Below are 25,574 nucleotides of genomic sequence, written 5' to 3' on the forward strand. Positions count from 1 at the left end.
CTTTATCTGTTCCAGCCAACAGTGGTTCAAAACATAAGTACTCCTGTGAGTAAGCAAAGCAGAAGCAACTTTTATTAAGAGATATTAAGAAAAAATAAGATATTAAGGAAAAGCAAAATACCCAAGTGTTAAGTGGGGTACCCAACAAATATTGAATTTCCTCATCTAGGGGTTTTGGCTATGGCTATGGCTATGGCAGAAACTGGCTGCAGCAGGATCCAGACAAGGCCCTCAGTGGCAGAGGGACCAAGACTTCTCCACTGCCTTAGATGGCTGCCCAGGCCTCTTACAGATATGCAGAAGCGTCGTCCACAGACCACAGGATGGCCTCAGACAGTGGCCCAGACCAAGGACATCCATATGGCCTTTGGTGGTAACTCAAACCAAGGACATCAACACGAACCTCCAGCTTCAACATGGCCTGGGGAGGTGGACCACAGGTACAGCACTAACCACAGAGGTCTTTCAAAGAGGTCCAGTCCAGAAGATGGGGCATCCTTCATCTTAGACATCCTGTCATCGTTGCTCAGAACCAGGGCAGTCTTGCAGCTGGGCGGCATGTATGGGTACCGAGTCAGAGTGCAAGCTCCAGGCTGCAACCCACCACCCTGTCAGCCCTACTTGGTAACTACATGTTCCCTTTTCCACCACAGCCCCTTCTCACACCTATCACTGCTGTCTCATCTCTAGTTCCACCTCTCCACTGCTCACATATAGCTCCATCCCTCCGTATTTCCCGCCTCTCCATAGAAAATTTATTTGTTGTAGTGGCATTATAAACTCTGTGTGCATGTATGTGTATGTGTTATATATATGTAATATAATATATAATTATATATCATATTATGTTATGTATTATATGTTGTGACACATACAGTTTCTAATATAATATATAATTTATCATATATTATATATATTTATTACTTTATTGTCCAGACACCTTTGCATGCAAATGTTCATTTTAATGAGTTGTTGTTCTGGTTCAAGGTTTCTGGTTTCTGAAGCACAGTAAATTCTGGACCATTGCAGAGATATCTGGGATATCCTCCTTCTGATGTCCAGAGTCAGGGTGGTGTTGCGGCTTCTCAGGGCTTCCCAGAGGGCAGTTTCTATGCAAGCTCCTGGATGCCACATCCTTCCCAGCCTTCAATGTCTGCCACCCTCAAGCTTTCCAGGCTTGACTTTTGTGCTTGTAGGCTGTGGGCAGTGCTGCTGCCCAGCACTCTCCCAGAAGGGCAAGCAGGTACAGCCAGCCGGGTATCCTAGGTCCTGCCCTATTCGCAAAGGCCCGTTTCTGAGGGAGCTCTAGGGGTCAACACAGCTTCCTGCAGTCAGTGCCAGCAGCCCAGCTGCTCACCAGAAACAACTTTTGCACTTGCAGCCTGCTGGCTAAAACGCAGTAATGAAGGGTGTAGATTCACCCAACACAGCTCCATCTTGCCTTCCGATTTCATGAATTCACATTTTAAGTGCATGAGACTTGCTCTCCCCCCCCCCTTTTCTTTCTTTCTTTCTTTCTTCTTAGTCATTCTGGAGCTACTGTGGGCCCTGCAGACTCCTTTTCCACTGACAAGTCACCCCCTCAGAGCCTCCGTGGGTCTCAGATTCCAAGGTGCCCTGAAGCTCCGCTGTGAGAGCCTGCAGCCAGCCCTTGGACCATTCCTTTCTGTTGAGGACGTGGGTATGGGAACTCGAGGCAGGGGAGACCACGGAGAAATCAAGCTTTATTAGAGTCCTTCCCATAGCTTCCTCAGTTTGCTTTCTTATACAACCTAGTACCTACCTTGGAGTGGCACAGCACCCAGTGGACTGGGCCCTCCTCATCCACCATTAATCAAGAAAATGCCCCTACAGGCTTGCCCATAGGCCAGTCTGATGGAGACGGTTCCTCAGTGGAGACTCCCTCCTCCCAGCTAACTCAGGCTGTTTTAAGTTGACAAAAACGAACCAGTACAGGCAATACTCTTTTTTAAAGATGTATTTATTTATTACGTACACAGTGCTCTGTGTGCGTGCACACCTGCACACCAGAAGTGGGTATTAGATCCCATTGTGGATGGTTGTGAACCACCATGGGGTTGCTGGGAATTGAACTCAGGACCTCTATCTAGAAGAGGTCTTAAGTGTTCTTAACCTCTGAGCCATCTCTCCAGCCCCCAGGCAACACTTTTATATTAATAAAACTTTGAAGTCTTGTTGAGGGCTGTGTACTGGTAATAGTGGAAAGCATATTATGGAATTTTCCTGTGAAAAGTAAGAAGATGTGGATACTGAGGGCAGATTCCACTCTGAGAACATAGTTTTAAACAGGTCAGAGCACCAAGAGTCCTTGTAAGGACATAAAAGCCAGCAAACATCTCTGCTGCGTTCCCTGGGTGAGCATTTCTTTTTTATTGGTAGTGGCAGGCAAGAATGTGGAGGGCGAGATCATGGCTAAAAGTGTTGGATCAGGAATTGCCAGTAGTCATTTCAAACACGGAACCTGTTTTTGAAATGTGCTGCAAAAGCAAGCTCCAGTTTTTTCCCCTGAAAACGTTAAAATGTTTTCATGGTGTTAGTTTCCTCAGTGTGGCTTTTCTAGCTGTTGGAACTGGAAACCACTAACCTGACAGGTTCTTCTAAGTGGGCTTCCCAAGTCAAGGGCACACATTTTAATAGCCTCTCCAGTCTGTTTCCTGAGCATGCTTATGCTGCATGGAGAGAGGCAGAATCTGTTTCCTCACACAGTTGCTTATTGTCTCTTTAATTTGTGACTTCCTGGTGGGCGGACCGGGAGCCTCATTTGTTAGCTTGAGTTGCATATTGCTAATAACTGTTGTAGGTAATTTTAACTGCTTACATTTATTGAGTTTTTATATTTCCTATCTGGTAAATGTTTTTCAAATCTGCCTTTTCTTATTAGTTAGTAGGAGGTGACCATAAACTTTGGGTATGCAAGGACCATGCATGGACTGGACCTAAGTCCTCTACGTAGATGTAGGCCGATGGGTGTCGCGTCTCACTTGGCCAGCAAGAAAGACGCAACCACCAAGTTCTTCTCCAAGCAGTTTATTCAAGCTCTTCATGCAAGCAACTCCCCCGAACCACATCCGTCACACACTAATAAAGCATACCATGAGCCAATCAATTCACACCACGTCTCGTATCCTCATAGGTCCATGAAGGCGGAACTACCGCAGGCAGCGGGCTATATCCAAATAAGGACCTGTTTGTCTTTTACTGAGGCTGCTCTGGTGACATGCCAGGCGCCATCTTAGGGTGTGGTCCTTGGGGGCTCTCCACAGATGGGCAGCTCAGGCTTCATGTGGGTCCACTACTAAGAGGAGCAGGGACTAGCTCTGACATGGACTCTTTTGCCTGCTTTTTGATCACTTCTCTCTGGCAGGACTGCTTTGCCAGGCCACAGGGGAAGAGGACTCAGTCCTGATGTGACTTTATAAGCTGGAGTTCTGGGTGGGAAGGGGGGTGAGGGGGAGGGGCTCCCCTTTTCTGAAAAATATGGTAGGAGAAATGGGAGAGGGAAAGAGGGCCTGGGAGGAGAGGTGGGAGGGGCTATGACTGGGATGTAAAGTGAATAAATAAATTAATTAATTAATATTAAAAAACACCTTGGGTATGAATTGCTTCTTTGTTCGGTGTGTTGCAAATAATTTTTTTCCTGGGTAGCTTGTCTTTTTTTTCATTTTCTTTCGTGATGTCTTTGGCCGGTATTTTCTCCCAAATTTGAATGTTTTGGTGGTACCTAACATCCCACCTTTCCTTTTGCAGTTTGTAGGGTGTGAGCCATTGGGCAACGCCTAAGAATTCTCTGACATTGGCTCCTTATCCAGAAACTTCACATCTTAGGCACGCAACCATTTTTTTAGGTGGCACGTGTGCTCTGTTCACATTAGTGCCTCTTATCGCCATTAGCTTTACAGCTGCACATAACTGCACAATGGTCCATAGCAACTACAAACGATGAGGAACATCTTCATGGTGCCCCTAGATGGTTTCATTCTTCTATACTCATTATTTTAATGCTTCTACTTATTTCTGCTGTTTTTGTTGAGTAGCTTAGGGATATTTTTTGTATATCTGCCCTGAACTCTCTCATACAAGGGAGAGACGAAGTTGGGTAGCACGTTGGCTCACATCACGGAACATGGGTCTCACGGAGACCAGCTTCAGGAGAACATGATGGGATCAAGTCTTAGACCACAGGGTTGGAAGCTGTTAAACATGTCTATTCTATTATTCTGTCTACAGAGTCTACACCAGAGGACGGCTCAGGAACTTCCTTGGCCCTTCCTTCAAGTCCACCCTTGATGATAAGGTCACATGGCCTTTAATTGTTGCATGATACCTGATCTTGTAGTTTTGACTGTCAGCCCAGTTACATGAGTACTGATTATATAATGGACACCTGAAAATATAGATACTCTCATGATGCTGACGGTCTCTTACTCTGTCCAGTTTCCTTTGACCTTTCCTCAGTCTATTAAGGTCCTAGGCCTGTTAAGTGAGTGAGTCTGTAGGATGATCCCTCCAGAACACAGACCACCCTCCCCAACTCGTTACCCCTCTCTCCACCAACAAACAAACCAGTGGATCTTGAAGTCTTAAAATTAGGATCCGGACTAATAGTTATCTTGAAATTATTTCCACATCTAGGACATTTAGCCTTGTGCACACTTACTGGGATTCAGCTCCAAGCACACTAAATGTCCATGGCTGCCACTATTCTAGATGATGCCAAAACATTAATAGGAAGGCAACTGGGTTCTCTTAACACAGCAAAACTTTGTTCTTTGTTTTTTTAGCTATAAATAATAAGAGGATCTTATAATGGCTCATAGAAAGAAAGCTGAGAAGAGCTACTCTTCCAGTGAGAGCTTCCTAGGAGAGTTCCATCATCACGGCTTGAAGTGGGAAAGTGAGCCTTCGCGTCCAAGGAAGAGCTTCATTAGGGAAGACAGCCTGACGTAGGTCCTGAAGGGGATCCTATTCCAGTCTCTTGAATGTCTAGGAACATACAGCACTCTTGTCATAGGCATCCATGAGGAGTCCATGGAGGGAGAAGCAGACCCTTCAATCCCATTAAAACAAAGAGAATCCCTCTGACTTTTAGATTTCCAAGACTGGGAGAGAAGATTCCACACCATGTGACCTAGCCTGACTTAGCCAACGTGCCAGCAGTCACAAACTGGAGGGTACTAGATAGAAGTAAAGTTATTATTCAAGGCTAACTTGGGTTTAATCACAGCTGCAGAAGGGCAATTGCAAAAGCCTTAGTCAACTTCGCTTATCTGTTTTTCTGGAAAGAGGCAGGGAGGGAGGGACCAGACTGTGGGAACAGGGAAGGATGTGGCTTGAGTTTGGGGAAAAGGGGAACAGCTTGGCTGCTAATGGATCTGTGACCTAGCATTCTAGCATATCTTAAGGCCCTTCTGCCTTGGGCTGGACAGGAGGGATGTACTTGCCTGCAGCAGCAGAGCCTGAGGAGGAACCCTTTAACTGACATTGCTACTATGTCCTCCTTAGGAGAAGGGATTGGGACCAAGCTTCAGGGAGACATGACTAGATCCCTTCCAAGGCTGCCACATCTCTTAAAGTGGCCTCATTTTAAGGCAACATGTTCATGGTCTATCAATGGCTAGTATCAATATTGGTAATCATCTCAAGTGAAGCTAGGGGACCTTGTACCAACAATATCTACCCATTTCATTTTGAGATAAGAATTCTGGACCACCTCCTCAGAAGATGAGTTCTTTGCTCTTCAAAGACCAACCTCCCTTTTCCCTTTGTCATTTCACTCCTGGTATGGTTTGGATATGGCTTGAGTATTAGCCCACAAGTATTCCCGTGTTGGAAGACTGGTCCCCTGTGTGGTCATATTGAGCTAATTAGACCATATGAGGTCTAGAGAAATGGATTATGTCATCATGGTCCCAACCTTGGAGGAGATAAACGTAGTTGATATAATATTTTGTTATAGTAACATAATATTATTTTAATACAGCATAATTCACAAAGTTCTTGTGGGACCTCAGGTAGTTCACCCGAGAAACAGTTGTCATAAAAGAGTAAGATTGGCTCTTCCCTCCTTTTTGGTTTCCTAGGTCACCATCTGTTCACTCTCACTGCTCACTTTCTACCCTTCATCTCCCCAGCCTGAAATATTTGTTTTTACTTTTATTGAATATCTATGATTTACACATCATGCACCAAAATCCCTCTCCTCCCCCCACCCCCCGAGTAAAATAAAACAAACAGACAAACAAAAAATCTTGTCACAGAAGCTGTAGTGTATCACACAGTATAGTCTTCTGTCCGCATATGTTTACTTTCAAATGTTCGTTGCTACGACTCATGGGTCTGGTTGGAGGCCTACACTATCGTTACCGGATCCTCACTGCTGTTGGATATCTCGTTGTTGCTGTGTGCCAAGGAGATTCTTAATCTTTGAATGTGCAAGTCCAGTCCCTTCATGTGTTCCAGCAGGTCATACATGGAGTAGGTGTTGGGATGAGGTCAACTCAGAGCCCTGGATAAGGGCCCACTCCCTTGCCTTCAGGGCAGGGCCCATTCTCCCGCTCTCGTGTCATCATGGTAGGGCCAGCTCTCCCCCTCCCATGTCCTCAGGGCAGGGCCTGCTCACCCACTCCCATGTCCTCAGGGCAGGGCCCACTTTCCCCCTCCAGTGTCATCAGGGCAGGATGGGCTCACCTGCTCCCATGTCCTCAGGGCAGGGCCAGCTCACCCACTCCCACTGAAATATTTTTTATAACACCAAAAAAAACAGGTTTATACCTTCCCATTTTCTCTGATTTCTCTATCCTCTGAGATCTACACTAAGTTTAAATTAGTGACTTGTGGATGGCAACTTTGAGATTATAATTACAACATTTCTCTCTTCCCTTTGCTCTCTCCAAACCATCCCACATGTTCCTCTCTACTCTCCTTCAAAGTCTTGGTCTCTTTTTCACTAACTGTTATTGTATGTACATATATATTCCTAATATAACGGGTTTAGTCCATAGAATGATGTTACTTGTTTGTATGCTCTCAGGGCTGACCATTTGGCAGTGGGAAACCAATCAGTGTGCTGTTGGTATACCGTTATTATAGGCCATCAGTTTGGCGCAAGATTCTTCATTCCCTGAGGCATCAGTCCCAAGATCATTCGTTTGAGCTGCAGTGGTTTTTGCTTTTTGGTTTTGATTTTGTTTTTTTTACCACAATTTCTTTTCTTCTTTAGCCTCCCTGAGCTAAAGGTTTTTGGTTCCCTCCATTGGAAATGTTTATGTGCATTCTGTTTTCCAGATTGGGTTCTTACCGAAACAGAGCACTAGGGATTTGGAAGGCAGGTGGGACCTTTTTGATGCTGTTTTGTGGTGAGTATGTCAAGAAAAAGAACCCTTTCTACTGATTAACAATGGGGGCCACTCAAAAAAAGGTGACAGGCACCAACCTGATTTTGGATTAGAGGGATCATCACTTCAGCTTTACACTTCCTTCCAAGGTAAGACAGGAGTATATTCCTAGGCAACCAGAAAGAGATGCAGGCAAGAAAGATTGCCTAGGGAAACTATTAAGATGCCGGAGCAGAAGTTGGATGTCCAGCTTCCATGAACCATCCCTACCATTTGTGTTCCCAGAATTAGCAGTCTAACCCCAAACTGACAGGTCAGGACAGCTGACCTCCGGGGGAAATCCCCTAGTCTCTCCCTTTTGAGAACTCAAAGGTTTGTCATTAACTAATTCCTGATGACCTATGGGGCTGGGCTCCTTCCGTTTCTTGAGGAGCTCAGAAGAGTCACACACATCTGAGATTTCTTCACCTGAATGAGCCAGGAACAAGATCTTTACAGGCAGAACTGGATTTCCTCCATGCTGAACATTTGCCACACCTACGAAAGAGGACTGGATAAATGGGCAGGCTGAGTGAGAAGCCATCAGTGCACCTGGGAGCTGCCCGAGCTGTGATTTGGTCTTCTGAACCTTCCGTAAAGACTCTTTCTTGCCAGGTATAGCCCATACCCACAAAGCCCTCTGCTTGTGGGACTTTCTGTACTTCAGGGCTCAGTGAAGGGACTGAGCTGTCTTGCCACATCTCTGGGCCCCTGCTCTGTGTGTGAACCTCTGTCTTTCACTCCTGATTTTCTGGGATTCTGGCTGGAACTACCCAACATGAAGACACCCCTCCTCTTGCCTCAGACAGAAAGAGCTGACAGAGATAGCAAAGCAGAAGGACCTCTGGGGAAAAGATATACAAAGAATTGCAGGCTGGGGGGGATGTTAAAGTACGGATGTTATTTTTGGCCTCCTAACTTGTAGAGAGATTTCTGAGTAGAGGGGGAATTCTGCCTGCTTTTGTCTCCAGTGCCTTGAGGTTTTGGTCTCAGGGGGTAGCTTAGTTCTTCTAAGTCCATCATGTCTGGTTATGCGTTTCAGCTCTCTGTCCTAAATGGGAGCCTGAGGTACTTGGGTCTTGGAAAGTCTTGTCAATGTCTTCTGAGGTTTATATTCCTTCCTGCAGTCTTCTCCCTCAGGTACCAGGACAAGCCCATTATGGAAGACGATGAAGGAAAGATTACATATGGAGGTGATGTTGGGATGGGACACTAGAGAGCTTGGGCTATTTGTATCCTCAGCTATGTCTTCTAAAAGGCCAAGCAGTCCACCCGTCTCTATCTCAGGTATGGCTGTTAGCACACAATAAGGCGCCCTTATTTTCTGGAGAGTGGAGACCACTACCCGATGCTCTAGCTATGGTTCCCAGCATCAGGCCAAACAAACAAGAGCAGCTCAGCCTCAGGACCGATGAGTGGTGGGGCTGTTTTCTTACTCTGGCTTTCTGGATGGTCCCCTTAGATCAGTAATCACCCTAGGTGGCCTTTGCTTCCCACGGATTGACTACAATGGAAGTCTGGGTTGCTGGGTTCCAAGAAAGTTGCCAGTTTGGGCATAAAAACCCCTGGTCCTGTTTTCATTACAGAAAGGGCCTGGATTTAGATAATCTTTCTCCTTTTTTGGAAACTTAATCAACATGTCTATTATTTGTTTTCATTCCAACAGCAAGAAAAAGTCCTCAGTATGGGGAGCTTTCTGACTTGGACCAGCAGGTGTGGATCCTTCGTGGTCAGACCCTTGTGACAGTGCCGCGGAGCAATACTGTAGACCCAGGTCAGAGGTCATCTGTGACTGCTGAGCTTCCCACACTACTTTGTTAAAAAAAAAAAAGTGTTAGTACCCTATTGAGCAGTGAGATGGCCATAGTTAACAGTAGTTAGAAGAAGTTTCTGGAATGTTTGACCACAGATGCATGTTAAATATGTAACATAAAGGACATACCGATTATTCTGGTTTCATCACTGTTGCATGGCATATGCATGCATTAAATCAATACTCTGTACCCCCAAAATATGCCTAACCATGTGCCAAAAACATGCTTAACTTTCAGTGGGGGCCACTTGGAAGAGGCAGACTTTATTCCTGCCTGGGAAGAAAAGTAATGGAGAGGTCTGTCCCAGACTAAGGTAGAGCAGGCACTAGGGATCTGTACTTTGGAAGGGGAATGTGTCTGCGCTGTAGGACATCAAAGCATCCTGAAAGAGCTAAACGTGTGAATAACACAGAGAGGGTAAATTTCAACATCCCATTAGGCAAACCTTGCTAACGGTCAGAGACCTCTCCAAGGATCAGAGGAGCCATTTAGGGTAGGAGTGTTTGCCACCAAGTGCTCAACCACAGGTGTGAAAATCTAAGTCCTCCCATTCACTTAGCTCGGTGCCTGCCCCAAAGCTAGGACAGCACATCCCTATCAGGGTGGATTGGGGGGAGGGGGTGGATGGCCACTTGGTCTTGGTATCAAGGATTACGAACTAGAGTTCTGGACTCACTCACTTGGCAAACAAATGCTGCTCTGCTAAATCAGAACTATTAGAGCGTTCTGTCTTCCTGGCTTCAGAGGAAAACTGTTATTTTCTTATCTTTATAGTCACTGTCACTGTCCTCCCATGCAAGTACCCAGAGTCCCTTGAGCAGGGCAAAGGAATTCCCATTTATCTGGGAATCAAGAACCCAGAAAAATGCCTGTTTTGTGCGGAAGTTGATGAGCAACCCACTTTGCAGCTAAAGGTCAGTGACCCAGAAAAACAACATAAAAATGTAGAAACCTGTGTTTCTTTCCTTATACTTTCTGTTTTTAAGTTATCACACAAAGCATTCAATTTCGTGTGACGTTTGTAACACAGCATGTTTTAGTGGGTTCTCAACCCCCCAGATGCGTCCTTTACCCTCACATCCACCTCACCAGGCTCCTTTCTGTTTCAGGACACACGTGTCCCTTTTTTTTCCTTCCCCTCTCTCTTGGATTATTTTTTTAAAAGCCCATGTATCTTCAGGTGGCTTATTGGCAGGATGTTAAACTTTAGAATTAACAAAGAAACTATTTCCCTAAGCATGTTTCTTTCTAGCTCCTTTTCAAATATGAGCATGCCCTGAAGAAGTCTACCTTAATTAAATTAATCGATGTGGGAAGACCAGGCCGCAGTGGGCAGTACAATTCTCCGGGCAGGGGATTCTGACCTGTAGAAGAATGAAGAAACCTAGGCAAGAACAAGCAAGCAAGTCGGCATGTCCTAGATGCGATGTGACAAATGCCTCAAGGCCCTGCCTTGGCTTACCAGACCGACAAACTGTAGCTTAGTATTAAAAGCCAAATAACCATTTCCTTCCTTGAAGTAAAATTTAAAAATAGACAGGTAAAAAGACTTTGTCTTGCCGTTCCTTAGTTGATAATGTTTGTTTTTCTTAAATTTTAAGATGTCCTCGGTCATTGTGGACGCCTGTGTGTCCTCTCCCTAATTGTCCTGTACTCTCCACTTCAGAATTCCTGTTCACAAGTCAGTAGCAGTCTTAGGCCCCACCTCGGTATTATATACTATCTTATGCAATTGCCACATTTTATGTCTTTCCTCTATTTATTTATTTATTTGTTGGCCTCGCATTTTAGGAGAATTTCTTGTTCTCAGCTTATAATTATGCTTTTTTTTTTCTTGTCTAGCCTCCTAAATGGCTCTTCCTTAACCGTTTTTAAAATATTTACTTTTGCTATTCCAATTCCTTTAAGCTCTTAAGACAACCGTATATGTGTACTCACATAGAAATATACATACAGACATAGATATAATTTTATTTGTGTGTAAGTATATGTGTATACACACAGAAATGTGTATACATAGATATAATTTCGTTTGTGTGTAAGTATATGCGTACATACATCTCTTCTCGCTCCATAAACTTCATTTTTATTAGGTTAATTCAGCCTGATTCTGTTTAACTCAGCAAATGTGCAGAAACGTAATTGCACCATTTGAGTACCTGGGATATCCTTAAACAGAGTGGCAAAAAAAAAAAACTCTGACCTTTTACAGCCTGGATTCTAGAATGAAGAGACGCAGGCAGACGATAAATATAACAGCACATCGTTTGTGATGTGCCAAACGGTATCACGTCTGAGGAAGGCAAAGCAAAACAAGTTCAATGAAAAGCTAATCAGATCAGGAAGCGGCCTGGGAGTGGCAGAAACAGGGGTTCGCCGTGCAGGAGGAATTCTAGGAAAGCGCAGGAAGCAGGAAATTGCATCAGCAGGTGAGAGTCCAGGGGCCAGTGAAGACAGGCACAGAGCAGCAAACTGAGGCCAGAAAAGGACTTGCCGTTCTCTGCCAGGACTTCGCTAGTCTGTTCAAGTGAACAGAGAAACCTGGGATGCTCTGAACAGGGTGACCCAAAACAACTTAGATCTAAAATGGATCCCTCGGACTCTAGGTTGGTCAAGGATGGAAGTCCTCTGGAGGCTCATGGTGATCTGGGTGTGATTTGATAGTGCTAGGATAGCAATGGAGGTGAGGGGGGTAGATTCTGGAAATAGTTTAAGTGTCAGCAACAAGATTTGTGGACAGAGTAGATGAGATTACATTCCAAGCTCTGTCCTCTGTTTCCTAAGTCACTCTTCTGTTGGACTCCTGTCCTCAAAAATTGGCCATTGATAATGTACGGGTTTTTTGCGGGGGAGCAGTGGGGGGGGGAGCTTAATGAGACAGTGTTAGGAATAAAGAGTGCTTACATGGAATTTAAAGAGAAAAAAAATCAGACAGCAAGTTCTAGCAGCTGTTGCAAGGGTTGTCTGTAAAGTAAGAACCAACAGAGAGAGAGGTGGTGGATCATTAAAACAGAGTTATGTGACACATGACAATGTTTCAGCCAACGGTGGGCTTCACATAGAGTGGTGCCCTAACAGTCCTCCTCAGGTCGGGAGGCACAGGGATGGGGATGAGTGAGTCGTAGCCATCCAGTCAGTGCGTAGTCTGTGTTCTTATCAGTCACTTCTGCTTCCTCGGGACGTTGGGAAATGAGAGCAAAGATGCCTGAAGGAGTGTGGGAGTTACAAATAAGGTAGATTTTCACTCTTTGAACGGTCAGCAAAATCTCTGCCGAACAGAATGTCAGGACGGTAGTGAGCAACTATAAGTATTTATGGGTCGTGGTTAAAAACTCTAAACTTAGAAGGTGTTTATTAGTGAAAGGGAAAACCGGTACGAGTTAGTGGCAGGCAGGAAGATCCAGCCTGCCTTCTTTCCTTTTCCTTTCTATTTCTTTCCTTGTTTTCCTCTTTTATTTTTGGGGAAAGAGGGAAGTTAATGGAGACTCAAGGCCTTGCACTTACTAGACAGCTTCTATCACTGAGCTAAATTCCTAACCTCTGCAATTAAAGGCTTCCTTGACTCAGGAGTATTTAGTGGTTATATAAAAATAGCTTTGCCTCTCAGGAGCATCTTCTAGTTTTTCTCATGAGTATTTTTCCCTCACATGCAGGAAGAGAAGATTGTGGATTTGTACAACCATCCTGAGCCAAAGAAGCCCTTCCTGTTTTACCACACCCAGACGGGTAGAACGTCCACCTTTGAATCAGTGGCTTTCCCTGGCAGGTTTATCGCCTCCTCCAAGAATGGCCAGCCCATCTTCCTCACATCAGAACTGGGGGAAAATTACAACATTAACTTCAATTTAAATATAGGGGCTTGAACTCATTGTGGGAGCAGAGGGTTGGCTAGAAGTCTTGGTCTGAAAACTTTTCAGCCTCTAATATATTATCAGGCTTGATCTGTGGTAGTTTCATACTTCGAGGTGGGAAGAACCAACAAATATCTCATTTCATAGATGATCACAAAGCAATAAAACAGGTTGTATACTCCAGAGTAGGGTGAGATGGGAACAATGTAAGGCTGTCTTCTGAGGCCAACAGCTTGGAGAGTGTCCTTCTTAGACACTTCAGTTGGTCTTTTACTGTAAGCTGCTTTGATGGTTTACTCTGGCACCGAGAGTCCTAGGAGTCTGGTCAGTTTCAGGGACTTCCTGAAGCCATTTTAAGTTGTTTACTTTCCTGCTTAAGGAGCCTGCTTGGAGGATGGAGTGTTTCAATCTTGGAGGAAATGGTTGCATAACATATGGGAAACTTGGAGCCTCCCCACAGCTCATCCCTGACCATGTCCTTATTTTTCAGAGTATTAACTGATGACTCACCCAAATGCAGTACCTCCGGCCATCCAAATAAATTTATGTAATGACATAGGGTTGAGTTGTATTTACTTCACTGCATTTCTCAAACTTGAAGCAACATCAGAGTTACCAGGGGCATGTGCTTAACCTTCTAAAACCTCACACCTAGCAAATTAAAACCCTTTCCTAGACATTGCAGCGTGTTCCCTAGGGTTTGCTGATTGACTAGTGCTTTCCTGGGTCTTCTAGGTGTGATTTTCTGTGTAGATATACTCAGAGTAATCATAGTTAGGACAAATAAAAGGTTATATTAAAATGTGTGTTTCTTGCCTCTTGAGTGATTTAAAAGTAAGCTGTGCAAACTGACTTGTATAAAAAATTTTCAAGCCCTAGAATCAAACTTCATAATATTCTAAGCAGAGAAAGAACCTGAATTTCTATCAACCAGTGAATAGATAAGCACACAATATATTCAATACTATCCAGTAAAAGGAAATTGCTGATATTCAGCTGCACGGATTCTGAGACTGTCCTGAGGACGGCCGACACACACAAGGGGAGTGTGCTGAATGGGCTCATTTATAAGAAGTCCAAGAATAGGTGAAACTCATTTTGATGATTGTAATCAGAGCATCAGTGCCTTGGAGAGAAAGAGAAGGCATTGAGAATTTTTAAAAGCTGCTAGAGAATTGAAAACTAGCCCCATTCAAAGGGTGGACAAACCACAATAGCTTTTCACTACCTCACTGCAATAAAGTGCACCAGAGGCCATTGGGGCAACACTTTGTAGAGGAAAACTATTTCCAGGGTTGAAGTCCTTACCCACATACTTTATTAATTAAGAATACATGAGCCCATTCAAGAAAGCTTATTTTCAGAGCTGACAAGAAGTCACAGTGTATAAAACCACTTGATGTACAAGCCAGGTGACGTGAGTTCCATCTCTGGAACCCACAGTGGGACAGTAGAAGCAAAGACTGGCTCACAAAAGTTGTCCTCTGACCTTCATGCATATGCCGTGGCACATATATGTGCACACATACACGTGTGTGGGCCATACAATAAGTAAATCTTAAAAGTTTAAAACTGATTTGTTTCCATGTGCTTTGCCTAAAGAACTTCTAGAGAATGTGTGTATCCAAACAAGAGAAAAATGTAGCCTCCTTAAAGCAGGGTACCTTAGCCATAAAGAGAAGATCCCAGAAGATAGCTCAGCAGAAATAAGCAAGCCATGAATACAGTGACCTCCACTCACTGAATGAACTAGAGAGATTTTGATAGTGGGGAAATTTTTCAAGGGAATAATGAGTTCTATAGAAAAAGAAGCAAAAATTTTGGGTGGTAGTGTATGCCTAAAGCCTTAGCACAAAGAAGGAGGAGGACAAAAAATGTGAGAAAGAGGAAGAGAGAGATAGAAAGACAGAGACAGAAGCAGAGAAGCTAAAGCTAGGCTAAGGCAATTTTTAAATTTTTATTTATTTATTCGCTTTACGTCATGATAGCTGACCCCCTGTTCGCCTCCCAGTCCTCGCTTCCATTGCACGTCCCTTGCTGCCATTTCCCCCTCTCCTTCTCCTTAGAGAAGGGGACGGTCCCCCCGTGGGTACCAATCCACCCTAGCACATTAAGTCACTGCAGAACTAGGCACATGCTCTTCCAATGAGGCCAGACAGGGCAGCTCAGTTAGGGGAAAGGCATCAGAGTCAGAGAGGGCTCTGCTCCAGTGGATGGGGGAAGACACATGTTAACCAAGCTGTGCATCTGCTACATATGTGCAGGGGGCCTAGGACCAGTCAATGAATGCTCTTTGGTTGGCGGTCCACTCTCTGTGAGTCCCCATGGGACCAGGTTAGTTGATTCTTTAAGTCTTCTTATGGAGTCCTTGACCCCTCTGGCTCCTTCAGTCATTCCCCCAACTCCTCCGTAGGATTCCCCATGCTCTGTCTAACGTTCGGCTGTGGGTCTCTACATCTGTTTCCATCAGCCGCTCAGTGAAGCCTCCCAGAGCAGTTATGCTAGGCTTCTGCCTACAAGCACAGCAGAGTAACATTAATAGGGTCAGGGATGGAGAGCGGAGCAGGGTTGGGGATTAGGAGGGGGGAGAGCAGAGGAGAGAAGGCCAGATGAGAGAACAGAAACTGGAGGTGGTAGGGCATCTTTGGGACTTCCCAGAGACCTGGAAGACCCATAGCAATGAGGGATATGGAGCCTCAAGCAGTCCTGTAGCCGGACATGAGTTCCAGTGGAGAAATAAGGACATCAACCCACCCACAGAACCTTCAACCCAAACTTTGTCCTGCCTACATGATATGCAGGGACAAAGATGGAGCAAAGATGACTGAGGAATGGCCAAGCACAGACTGACCCTACTTGAGATCCATCCCACGGGGAAGGCAGTTTTTATTTGATCAAGAAGAAAAAAAATTCCATAGGAATGTCTCTGAGAATTTTGCTACTTCATATGAGCTTTAAACACTGACTTGTATACCCTGAAATTAAAAATAAACTGCAGAGAACCATGGCATTGGCACGGTCTAGGTGCCTTGAAAAACATGTGTCACAGGCTTTTCAAGTTAGAATCCATGGCTTCTGGGGCACTCTATGGCCTTCAATTCCTATGAAATCAAGGCACTCCCTAGGACATTGAAGCATTCTGGATGCTTTGTGTTTCTCTATGTTCCCTAAAAGTCAGTAAAACATACAGGAGCCTGACAGGACAAATGGTCTTAGACATTACCCTTGTATACCCTGTATAAATGCAAACATCACTAAATCCTAATAACTATCACGAAAACAGAGATATGTATATTTTAAAATTACATTAAAAATATTTTTTTTATTTACCCAAGCGAGTTGCAAATTTATTTCTATGCAAAAATCAATAACTGGGAACAACAAAGGTAAATGACCTGTGGCACATGCATAGAATACAATATTATCCTGCAGCTGACAGGAGTGCACTATTGAATCATGGCAAAATGTAGAGACGCTTTAGACATATCTTTCTAAGTGAAGTAATCGTCTTTCAAAAGCTGAGCCTTCTCTAATTCGCACTGTGGCTTTCTGTAAACAGCAGAGAACAGAGTATAAAAGATCAGTGAGGTTGCTGTAAGGGTGAAGTACATGGAAGAGAGATGACAGGTGGAAAAATGGGGTAATTGGAGACAATGAAAATTGTTCAGAGACTACTGTCATGATGTATATATGACATTATATACAGTCCCCAAAGTGAACCTCAGTGTAAACTATAAACTGTAGCTTACAATAACAATACAAATCCATCAGTTTTAATAAATGAGCCATATTGATAAAAATATTAATGATAAGCAAAATTAGGGCAAGAAGAGAGGAGTACAGGCAACTGTTCAATTTATCAATAAATCTATAACAGGGAAAGGAAAGAACAACAGATATACTACTTTGTCTTGAGGGATATGGTCTGTTGATTCAGGTCTAAAGAATGGAAACATTTTAAATTCATCAAGGGGTTGTGGGGTTTGTGGTTTACAGTCATGTTTGTGAATCTCACTCCTTTGAGAAAATCTATTTACTGTGGCTTTTGATTCTTTTATTTGGAAAAAATAGCCTCATATCAACCCTGTTGACAGTCAGCACATATCACACTTATCCACTACACCATGCTCACTCTGTACATCTCGATGATGACACTTGCCATCTTGCTCCATCACTCAGGGGACATCTTCACAGCCCAGCAGAGTCCCTGAACTAAGGAACTAGAACACGTTCTCACAGGTAAAGCAGAATTTGGAGTATATTATGCCCAGCATGGTTGGCATTTCTCCCCATGTGACTATAATATTATGGCTAAAAATATTTTTAAAAGGAGAAAAAGATTAACAAAATTACTGTGTGAGACTGATCTACTGTATTTATATTACTTAACATAGTGACCTATCTTTTAAATAACATTTTACTTTATTTTTATGTATATAGCTTTAACAAGGCTGTTTTGATATTTCAATGAAGGAAAGACATTGTGGAAAGGAATAAATGATTGTTATTGTTGTGGTGTTTCGATTATTTCCAGAACATTTTAAGAAATCTCTTCAGACACTGCTTTTTGCCCCTGTGGTTCAAAATAAGTATTGAGTATGTGTGTGTGTTCACTTATAGCAAATATAGCTGGAGAAACAGACCTTTGGAAGCCTCATTTGTCCTCTATCTTCTATATCCTTCTCCAACTTCTTGCATCTGTAACTGTCACCCTAAATTTGATGGCAACCATTCCCTTGGACTTCATTACAATATTACTGCAAATCTGAATATCCCTAAGATATGTAGCGCTTAGATTTATGTGTTTTAATTTTTTATGGAGATGAGATCATAAAATATGCATCCACCTACGCCTGCACGTTCTCAGGATTCATTCATATAGTTACAGTTTTGCAGAGAAGACCCCAGAAGACTCACGGGGGAGAAATGCCTAAGAAGAGCCTAGGAGAGAGTAGCCAGGAGTAGTCTGTAGGGGACTTCTCTCTCATGTTTTACATCCTGAAAGACAACTTCCCATCCTGCATTATATTCTGGAAACTTAAATGTCCTTCCTCTCCTATTTCTTCAATGACTCACTCATATTGTGCAATCAAAGTGCAATGCTTAGCCTCCATATGCATGTGTAATTGTTATTACTATTAGCTTCTGGTTTTGTTGAAGAACAGTTTGATAAGCTACAAGGGATGATTTTGATTCTTCTGTATTTAGTAAGAGATGATTTGGTAGAGTCCTGAGTATGTGAATAAGTGGGTCTCTGATTCTTGTGCCTTCTCTTCAGACTTTTCCTTCTTTTAATTTGCCTTGTCCAACTTTGATGCGATAGTTTTTGCTTTATCTTATTGTATTTTATTATGTTATATATTGGTAATACCTCTTAGCAGCCTGTTCTTTTCCAATGAGAGACAAGGAGTGGATAGAGATGGGAGGAAAGGTGGCGGGGGGGGGGGGGAGAGGAGGGAGAAAAGGCAAACTGTAATCAGGATATATTGTATGAGAATAAAATCTATTTTCAATAAAAGAGGGGTACTACTCAATGGTTTTCTGTCTTTGAAGGATGCTGATAAGAAATATGGTGTTATTATTATGTTTCTGTCTTTTATAAATCAAATGACATTTTTCTCTTACAGCTATTAATATTGTTTCATTGCTTTGTATTTTTAATATTTTATCATAGTATGTTATGAGGATTTTTCCCCTGGTCATGTTTATTTGGACTTATAAGTGCCTCTTAGATTTGGATATCTGCTTATATCTCTAGATTTTAAATTCTTTTTCTATTGCATTTTAGCTCCTTTACACCTCACACAGAGGTATCCTATAGCCAGCCATTCTACCCCAAAGCCCAGCTGAACTGAGCATTTGGAAATATCCTACTGTCTTCCAGATCCCATTATTGTTAATCTTTTGTTTGTGTGAAGGAAATGCATTTTTATTATTTGTTAGTTTTACTATTTAACTCTTTTCTTTGACTTATGAAATCTTATCCTAATGAAGTTGAAACTTATTTCTTTTTTATAATCCAAGAATCTTGTACTATGTCCATGATTCTCCAGATATGGCTTCTTTTTTTTTTTTTTTTTTTTTTTTTTTTTTTTTTTTTTTTTTTTTTAATTTATTCTTGTTACATCTCAAATGTTTATCCCATCCCTTGTATCCTCCCATTCCTCCCCCCCCCCCATTTTCCCATTATTCCCCTCCCCTATGACTGTTCCTGAGGGGGATTACGTCCCCCTATATATTCTCATAGGGTATCAAGTCTCTTCTTGGCTACTTGCTGTCCTTCCTCTGAGTGCCACCAGGTCTCCCCCTCCAGGGGACATGGTCAAATGTGAGGCACCAGAGTACGTGAGAAAGTCATATCCCACTCTCCACTCAACTGTGGAGAATGTTCTGACCATTGGCTAGATCTGGGTAGGGGTTTAAAGTTTACCGCCTGTATTGTCCTTGGCTGGTACCTTAGGTTGAGCGGGCCTGAATCTGCCTATCATAATGTTCTACTTGTAGGTTTCTAGGACCCTCTGGATCCTTTTATTTTGCTGTTCTCCCATGCGTCTCTCATTTAGAGTCCCAATAGGATGCCTTCCCCTCTGTCCCAGTTTCCTGGTAAGTGAAGGCTTTCGTGGGACATGCCCCTTGGGCTAGTATGCAGATATAAGTGAGTATATACCATTTGATTCTTTCTGCTTCTGGGTTAACTCACTCATTATGATCATTTCTAGCTCAATCCATTTATCCACAAATTTCGGGAATTCCTTGTTTTTAATAGCTGAGTAGTATTCCATAGTGTATATGTACCACAGTTTCTTTATCCACTCTTCTACTGAGGGACACTTAGGCTGTTTCCATGTTCTGGCTATTATGAATAAGGCTGCTATGAACATGGTTGAGCAAATTTTCTTGTTGTGTGCTGGAGCATCTTCTGGGTATATTCCAAGGAGTGGAATAGCTGGGTCTTGAGGAAGCCCTATTCCCATTTTTCTGAGATAGCACCAGATAGATTTCCAAAGTGGCTGTACTAGTTTGCATTCCCACCAGCAATGAAGGAGTGTTCCTCTCTCCCCACATCCTCGCCAGCATGTGGTGTCGCTTGAATTTTTGATCTTAGCCATTCTGATGGGTTGTAAGATGGAATCTCAGAGTTGTTTTGATTTGCATTTCCCTGATGACTAAGGAGGTTGAGCATTTCTTTAAGTGTTTCTCAGCCATTTGATACTCCTCTGTTGAGAATTCTCTGTTTAGTTCCAAGCCCCAGTTCTCAATTGGGTTATTCGGTTTGGTGGTGTTTAATTTCTTGAGTTCTTTATATATTTTGGATATTAGACCTTTGTCAGATGTAGGGTTGGTGAAGATTTTTCCCAGTCTGTAGGCTGTCGCTTTGTTCTCTTGACAGTGTCTCCTGCCTTACAGAAGCTTCTCAGCCTCATGAGGGTCCCATTTATTAATGGTTGACATTAAGGCCTGGGCCGTTGGTGTTCTGTTCAGGAAGTTGTCTCCTGTGCCAATATGTTCCAGGCTCTTTCCCACTTTTTCTTCTAAGTGGCTTAGTGTCTCTGGTTTTATGTTGAGGTCTTTAATCCACTTGGATTTGAGTTTTGTGCAAGGTGACAAATATGGGTCCAGTTTCATTTTTTTACACATAGACCTCCAGTTAGACCAGCACCATTTGTTGAAGATGCTATCCTTTTTCCATTGAATGGATTTGGCTTCTTTGTCAAAAATCAAGTGACCATATGTGTGTGGATTCATATCTGGGTCTTCGATTCGATTCCACTGATCAACCAGCCTGTTGCTGTGCCAGTACCATGCTGTTTTAAGTACTATTGCTTTATAGTACAGTTTGAGATCAGGTATGGAGATTCCTCCGGAGCATCTCTTATTGTACAAGATTGTTTTAGCTATTCTGGGTTTTTTGTTTTTCCATATGAAGTTCAGAATTGAACTTTCAATGTCTTTAAAAAATTGTGTAGTTATTTTGATAGGGATTGCATTGAATCTGTAGATTGCTTTTGGTAGGATGGCCATTTTTACTATGTTAATTCTCCCGATCCATGAGCAAGGAAGATCACGCCATCTTCTCAGGTCATCTTCAATCTCTTTCTTCAGAGTTTTGAAATTTTTTTCATACAAGTCCTTCACTTGCTTAGTTAGGGTAACTCCTAGATATTTTATATTGCTTGTGGCTAATGTGAAGGGTGTGGTTTTCCTAATTTCTTCCTCTGTAAGCTTGTCATTTGTGTATAGGAAGGCTACAGACTTTTTTGAGTTAATTTTGTATCCAGCCAATTTGCTGAAGGTGTTTATCAGCTTTAGGAGTTCTCTGGTGGAGTTTTGAGGTTCACTTATGTACACTATCATATCATCTGCAAAGAGGGATAATTTGACTTCCTCCTTTCCCATTTGGATACCCTTGATCTCCTTTTGTTGTCTTATTGCTCTGGCTAGAACTTCGAGTACTATATTGAAGAGATATGGAGAGAGTGGGCAGCCTTGCCTTGTTCCCGATTTGAGAGGAATTTCCTTGAGTATCTCACCATTTACTTTGATTTTGGCTATTGGCTTGCTGTATATAGCCTTTATTATGTTGAGGAAAGTGCCTTGTATCCCCGATCTCTCTAAAACTTTAAACATGAATGGGTGTTGAATTTTATCAAATGCTTTCTCTGCATCCAAGGAGATAATCATGTGGTTTTTTATTTTCAGTTTGTTTATATGATGGATTACATTGATGGATTTCCGTATATTAAACCATCCCTGCATGCCTGGAATGAAGCCTACTTGGTCATGATGAATGATATCTTTGATGTGCTCCTGTATTCGTTTTGCAAGTATTTTATTTAGTATTTTTGCATCTATGTCATAAGAGAAATTGGTCTGAAATTCTCTTTCTTTGTTGAGTCTTTGTGAGGTTTAGGTATCAATGAGACTATGGCCTCATAGAATGAATTTGGTAATTTTCCATCCATTTCTATCTTTTGGAGTAGCTTGAAGAGTATCGGTATTAGCTCGCCCTTAAAGGTCTGGTAGAATTCTGCACTGAACCATCTGGCCCTGGGCTTTTTTTGGTTGGGAGACCATCGATGATTGCTTCTATTTCTGTAGGGGAAATGGGACTATTTAACTTGTTTATCTGTTCTTCACTCAACTTTGGCAAGTGAACTTGATCAAGAAATCGTCCATTTCCCTTAGATTTTCAAATTTTGTGGCGTATATGCCTTCAAAGTAGGATCTTATGATTCTTTGAATTTCTTCAGTGTCTGTTGTTATGTCTTCCTTTTCATTTCTGATTTTGTTGATTTCAATACTGTCTCTCTGCCTTTTAGTTAGTTTGGCTAATGGTCTGTCTATCTTGTTGATTTTCTCAAAGAACCAGCTTTTGGTTTTGTTGATTCTTTGGACTGTTTTCTTAGTTTCTAATTTGTTAATTTCAGCCCTGAGTTTGATAATTTCCAGGCGTCTACTCCTCTTGGGTGTTTCTGCTTCTTTTTTTTCTAGGGCTTCCAGTTGTGTTGTTAAGATGCTTATGTGCGATGTTTCCAATTTCTTTTTAAAGGCACTTAGTGCTATGAATTTTCCTCTTAGCACTGCTTTCAATGTATCCCACAAATTTGGGTATGTTGTTTCATCATTTTCATTGAATTTCAGAAACTCCTTGATTTCTTTCTTTATTTCTTCCCTGACCCAGGTGTCATTTAGCAGAGAGTTGTTTAGTTTCCACAAACGTGTAGGCTTTTTGTTATTTCTGTTGTTGTTGAATTGCAGCCTAAGAGCATGGTGATCTGATAGGATACAAGGTATTATTTCAATCCTCTTGTATCTGTTGAGGCTTGCTTTGTGACCTACGATGTGATCAATTTTGGAGAAGGTTCCATGGGGTGCAGAGAAGAAGGTGTATTCTTTCTTGTTTGGGTGAAAGGTTCTATAGATATCTGTTAGATCCATTTGACCCATGGCATTGGTTAATGATGTTATTTCTCGGCTTAGTTTCTGTTTCAATAACTTATCCTTCAGTGAGAGTGGGGTGTTGAAGTCTCCCACTATTATTGTGTGGGGATCGATGTGTGGTTTAAGCTTTTTTAGGAGATCTTTTACATATGTGGGTGCCCTTGTATTGGGAGCATAGATGTTCAGAATTGTGATGTCATCTTGGTTGACTTTACCTTTGATGAGTATGAAGTGTCCTTCCTCATCCCTTTTGATTAATTTTGGTTGAAAGTCTATTTTGTTCGATACTAAAATGGCTACCCCTGCTTGCTTCTTGTGACCATTTGCTTGGAATATTTTTTTCCAACCTTTTACCCTGAGGTAATGCCTTTCATTATGGGTGAGATGTGTTTCTTGGATGCAGAAGAATGTTGGGTCTTGTTTATGTACCCATTCGGTTAGTCTGTGTCTTTTTATTGGAGAATTGAGGCCATTGATGTTGAGAGATATTAATGACCAGTGACTGTTAAGAGTCTTAATTTTGATGTTGTTTCCAGTCGAGCGTTTGTGTAGTTGTGTTTTTGCCATGGGATAGTTATCTATTTCCTGGGTAGTTTTGGTTGTAGCTTGACCCTTTGGGATGGAGTTTTCCTTCTAGTACCTTCTGTAAAGCTGGGTTTGTGGATAGGTACTGTTTGAATTTGTTTTTGTCATGGAATATTTTGTTTTCTCCATCAATGGTTATTGATAATTTTGCTGGGTAAAGTAGTCTGGCCTGGCATCTGTGTTCTCTTAGGGTTTGCAGGATCTCTGTCCAGGCCCTTCTGGCTTTTATGGTCTCTGCTGAGAAGTCAGGTGTAATTCTGATAGGTTTACCATTAAATGTTATTTGGCCCTTTTCCCTTGCAGCTTTTAATATTTTTTCTTTGTTCTGCATGTTTTGTGTTTTGATTATTATGTGGCGGGCAGTTTTTCTTTTCTGGTCAATTCTATTTGGTGTTCTGTAGGCCTCTTGTATGTTTATAGGCATCTCTTTCTTTAGATTGGGGAAATTTTCTTCTATGATTTTGTTGAGAATAGTTTCTGGGCCCTGGAGTCTGATGTCTTCTCTTTCTTCAATGCCTATTATCCGCAAATTTCTTCTTTTCATGGTGTCCTTAATTTCTTGGATGTTTTGTGTCAGGAGTTTTCCAGATTTGGTATTTTCTTTAATGGTTGATTCAATATCTGTGATTGTATCTTCTAGCCCTGAGATTCGTTCTTCCATCTCTTGGATTCTGTTAGAAAAGCTCACCTCTGTGTTGCTCGCCTTCTTCTCTGAGGTCTCACGTTCTCGTTTTTCTTCTGTCTGTGTGTTTATCATTGAATCCATTTTCATTTTCAGATCTTGAACTGATTTTTTGATTTCTTTCATCTGATTTTTTGTATATTCCTGAGTTTCTTCCATTGCCTCTTTATAGGTCTTCAGAGCTTGAACCGTTTTAGTTATTTCTTTCATCTGGTTGTTTGCATTTTCCTGCAATTTTTCCAGTTCCACTCTATGTGCTTCTTTTATGTCTCTCACCTGTTTGTCTGCGTCTTCCTGCATTTGATTACGAATTTTATTTGTTTCCTCCATTATCATCCTCATTACTAAAGATTTGAGGTCATTTTCTTGTATTTCCGTTGTATTTGAGTTCTCTGGGTGGTTTTCTTTGGGATAGCTGGAAACTGGAGACGCCATGTTGTTTTGGGGTTTTTTGCGTATGCTTTTTCGTTGTCCTTTAGACATCTTGCCGTCTTTGTTTTTGTTGGGTAGCTTCCAGAGTTGAATGGAGGGTGTCTGATGATAGATTCACTTGTTTTCTTACGATTTCCCTAGGCTGCGAGCTCAAAGCTTCACTGGTGTGGATGTTAGGAGGTTAGCCCTGTTGTTCTGGTCTCTCACAGCCAGTGATCCTCAGTCCCTCTCTGCTGTGGATCCTGCAATTGTTCTGGGTCTCTGAATGAGCGTTGGGTCAGGCCAAGGTATCCACAGCCTTCTGTGTTCCCTGCCAAGTCCAGCCAGGAGCACTGGGACCGAACCACGGGCAGAACTCAGCTAGATTCTCAGGGCCAGAACCGTCTGCCAAGCTCAGCTAGGGATTTTGGGCCCAAAATGCACACAGGGCCCAGCCAGAATTTTTGGGCTGGGACTACGCACCAAGCTCCACTAGGGCCTTTTGGCCCAAAGTGCGTGCTGTGGTCAGTTATTGACTCAGGGCCCAAACTGACCACCAATCTCAGCCAGGAATTCTGGATTCAAACTGTACACTGTGTCCAACCAGAGTCTTAGAGCTGGTGGAACCGAGAGCTCTGTCCAGCCTGCGCCACAGCAGGAGAACTGCGGCTGCTCTGAGTTAGCGCCAGTGGTGGAACAAGTGCTCCGCCCGCACTGTGTCCCCGCAGGGGAGCTGCCGCTGAGCTGAGGTGGTGCCTAGGATGGAACCGAGCACGTCACCAAGCCTGCGCCACAGCAGGAGAACTGCGGCTGCTCTGAGTTAGCGCCAGTGGTGGAACAAGTGCTCTGCCCGCACTGTGTCCCCGCAGGGGAGCTGCCGCTGAGCTGAGGTGGT

The 25,574-nt window shown here is 42.7% G+C and overlaps 2 protein-coding genes across 3 annotated transcripts in view; both read left to right on the forward strand.

The window, feature by feature from the left end:
• Positions 1-25,574, forward strand: part of Il1rn (interleukin 1 receptor antagonist) — a 225,199-nt gene that overhangs the window by 79,933 nt on the left and 119,692 nt on the right. The gene's annotated exons all lie outside the window — the stretch shown is intronic.
• On the forward strand, positions 8,423-13,270 carry Il36g (interleukin 36 gamma). The gene is made up of 4 exons (XM_051167018.1): positions 8,423-8,587; positions 9,061-9,168; positions 9,983-10,122; positions 12,862-13,270. Exons 1-4 carry the CDS (start codon positions 8,554-8,556, stop codon positions 13,069-13,071), a joined length of 492 nt encoding a protein of 163 aa, XP_051022975.1. The 5' UTR covers positions 8,423-8,553; the 3' UTR covers positions 13,072-13,270.

Source organism: Acomys russatus, chromosome 24 (genome assembly GCF_903995435.1).
Source record: "Acomys russatus chromosome 24, mAcoRus1.1, whole genome shotgun sequence".
Lineage (NCBI taxonomy): Eukaryota > Metazoa > Chordata > Mammalia > Rodentia > Muridae > Acomys > Acomys russatus.

Coding starts and splice junctions, on each gene's coding strand:
- Il36g (XM_051167018.1), top strand. CDS start 8,554: ATGGAAGACGATGAAGGAAAGATTACATATGGAG. Junction 9,169..9,982: donor GAGCAATACTGTAGACCCAG/GTCAGAGGTCAT, acceptor TTATCTTTATAG/TCACTGTCACTGTCCTCCCA. Junction 10,123..12,861: donor AACCCACTTTGCAGCTAAAG/GTCAGTGACCCA, acceptor CCTCACATGCAG/GAAGAGAAGATTGTGGATTT.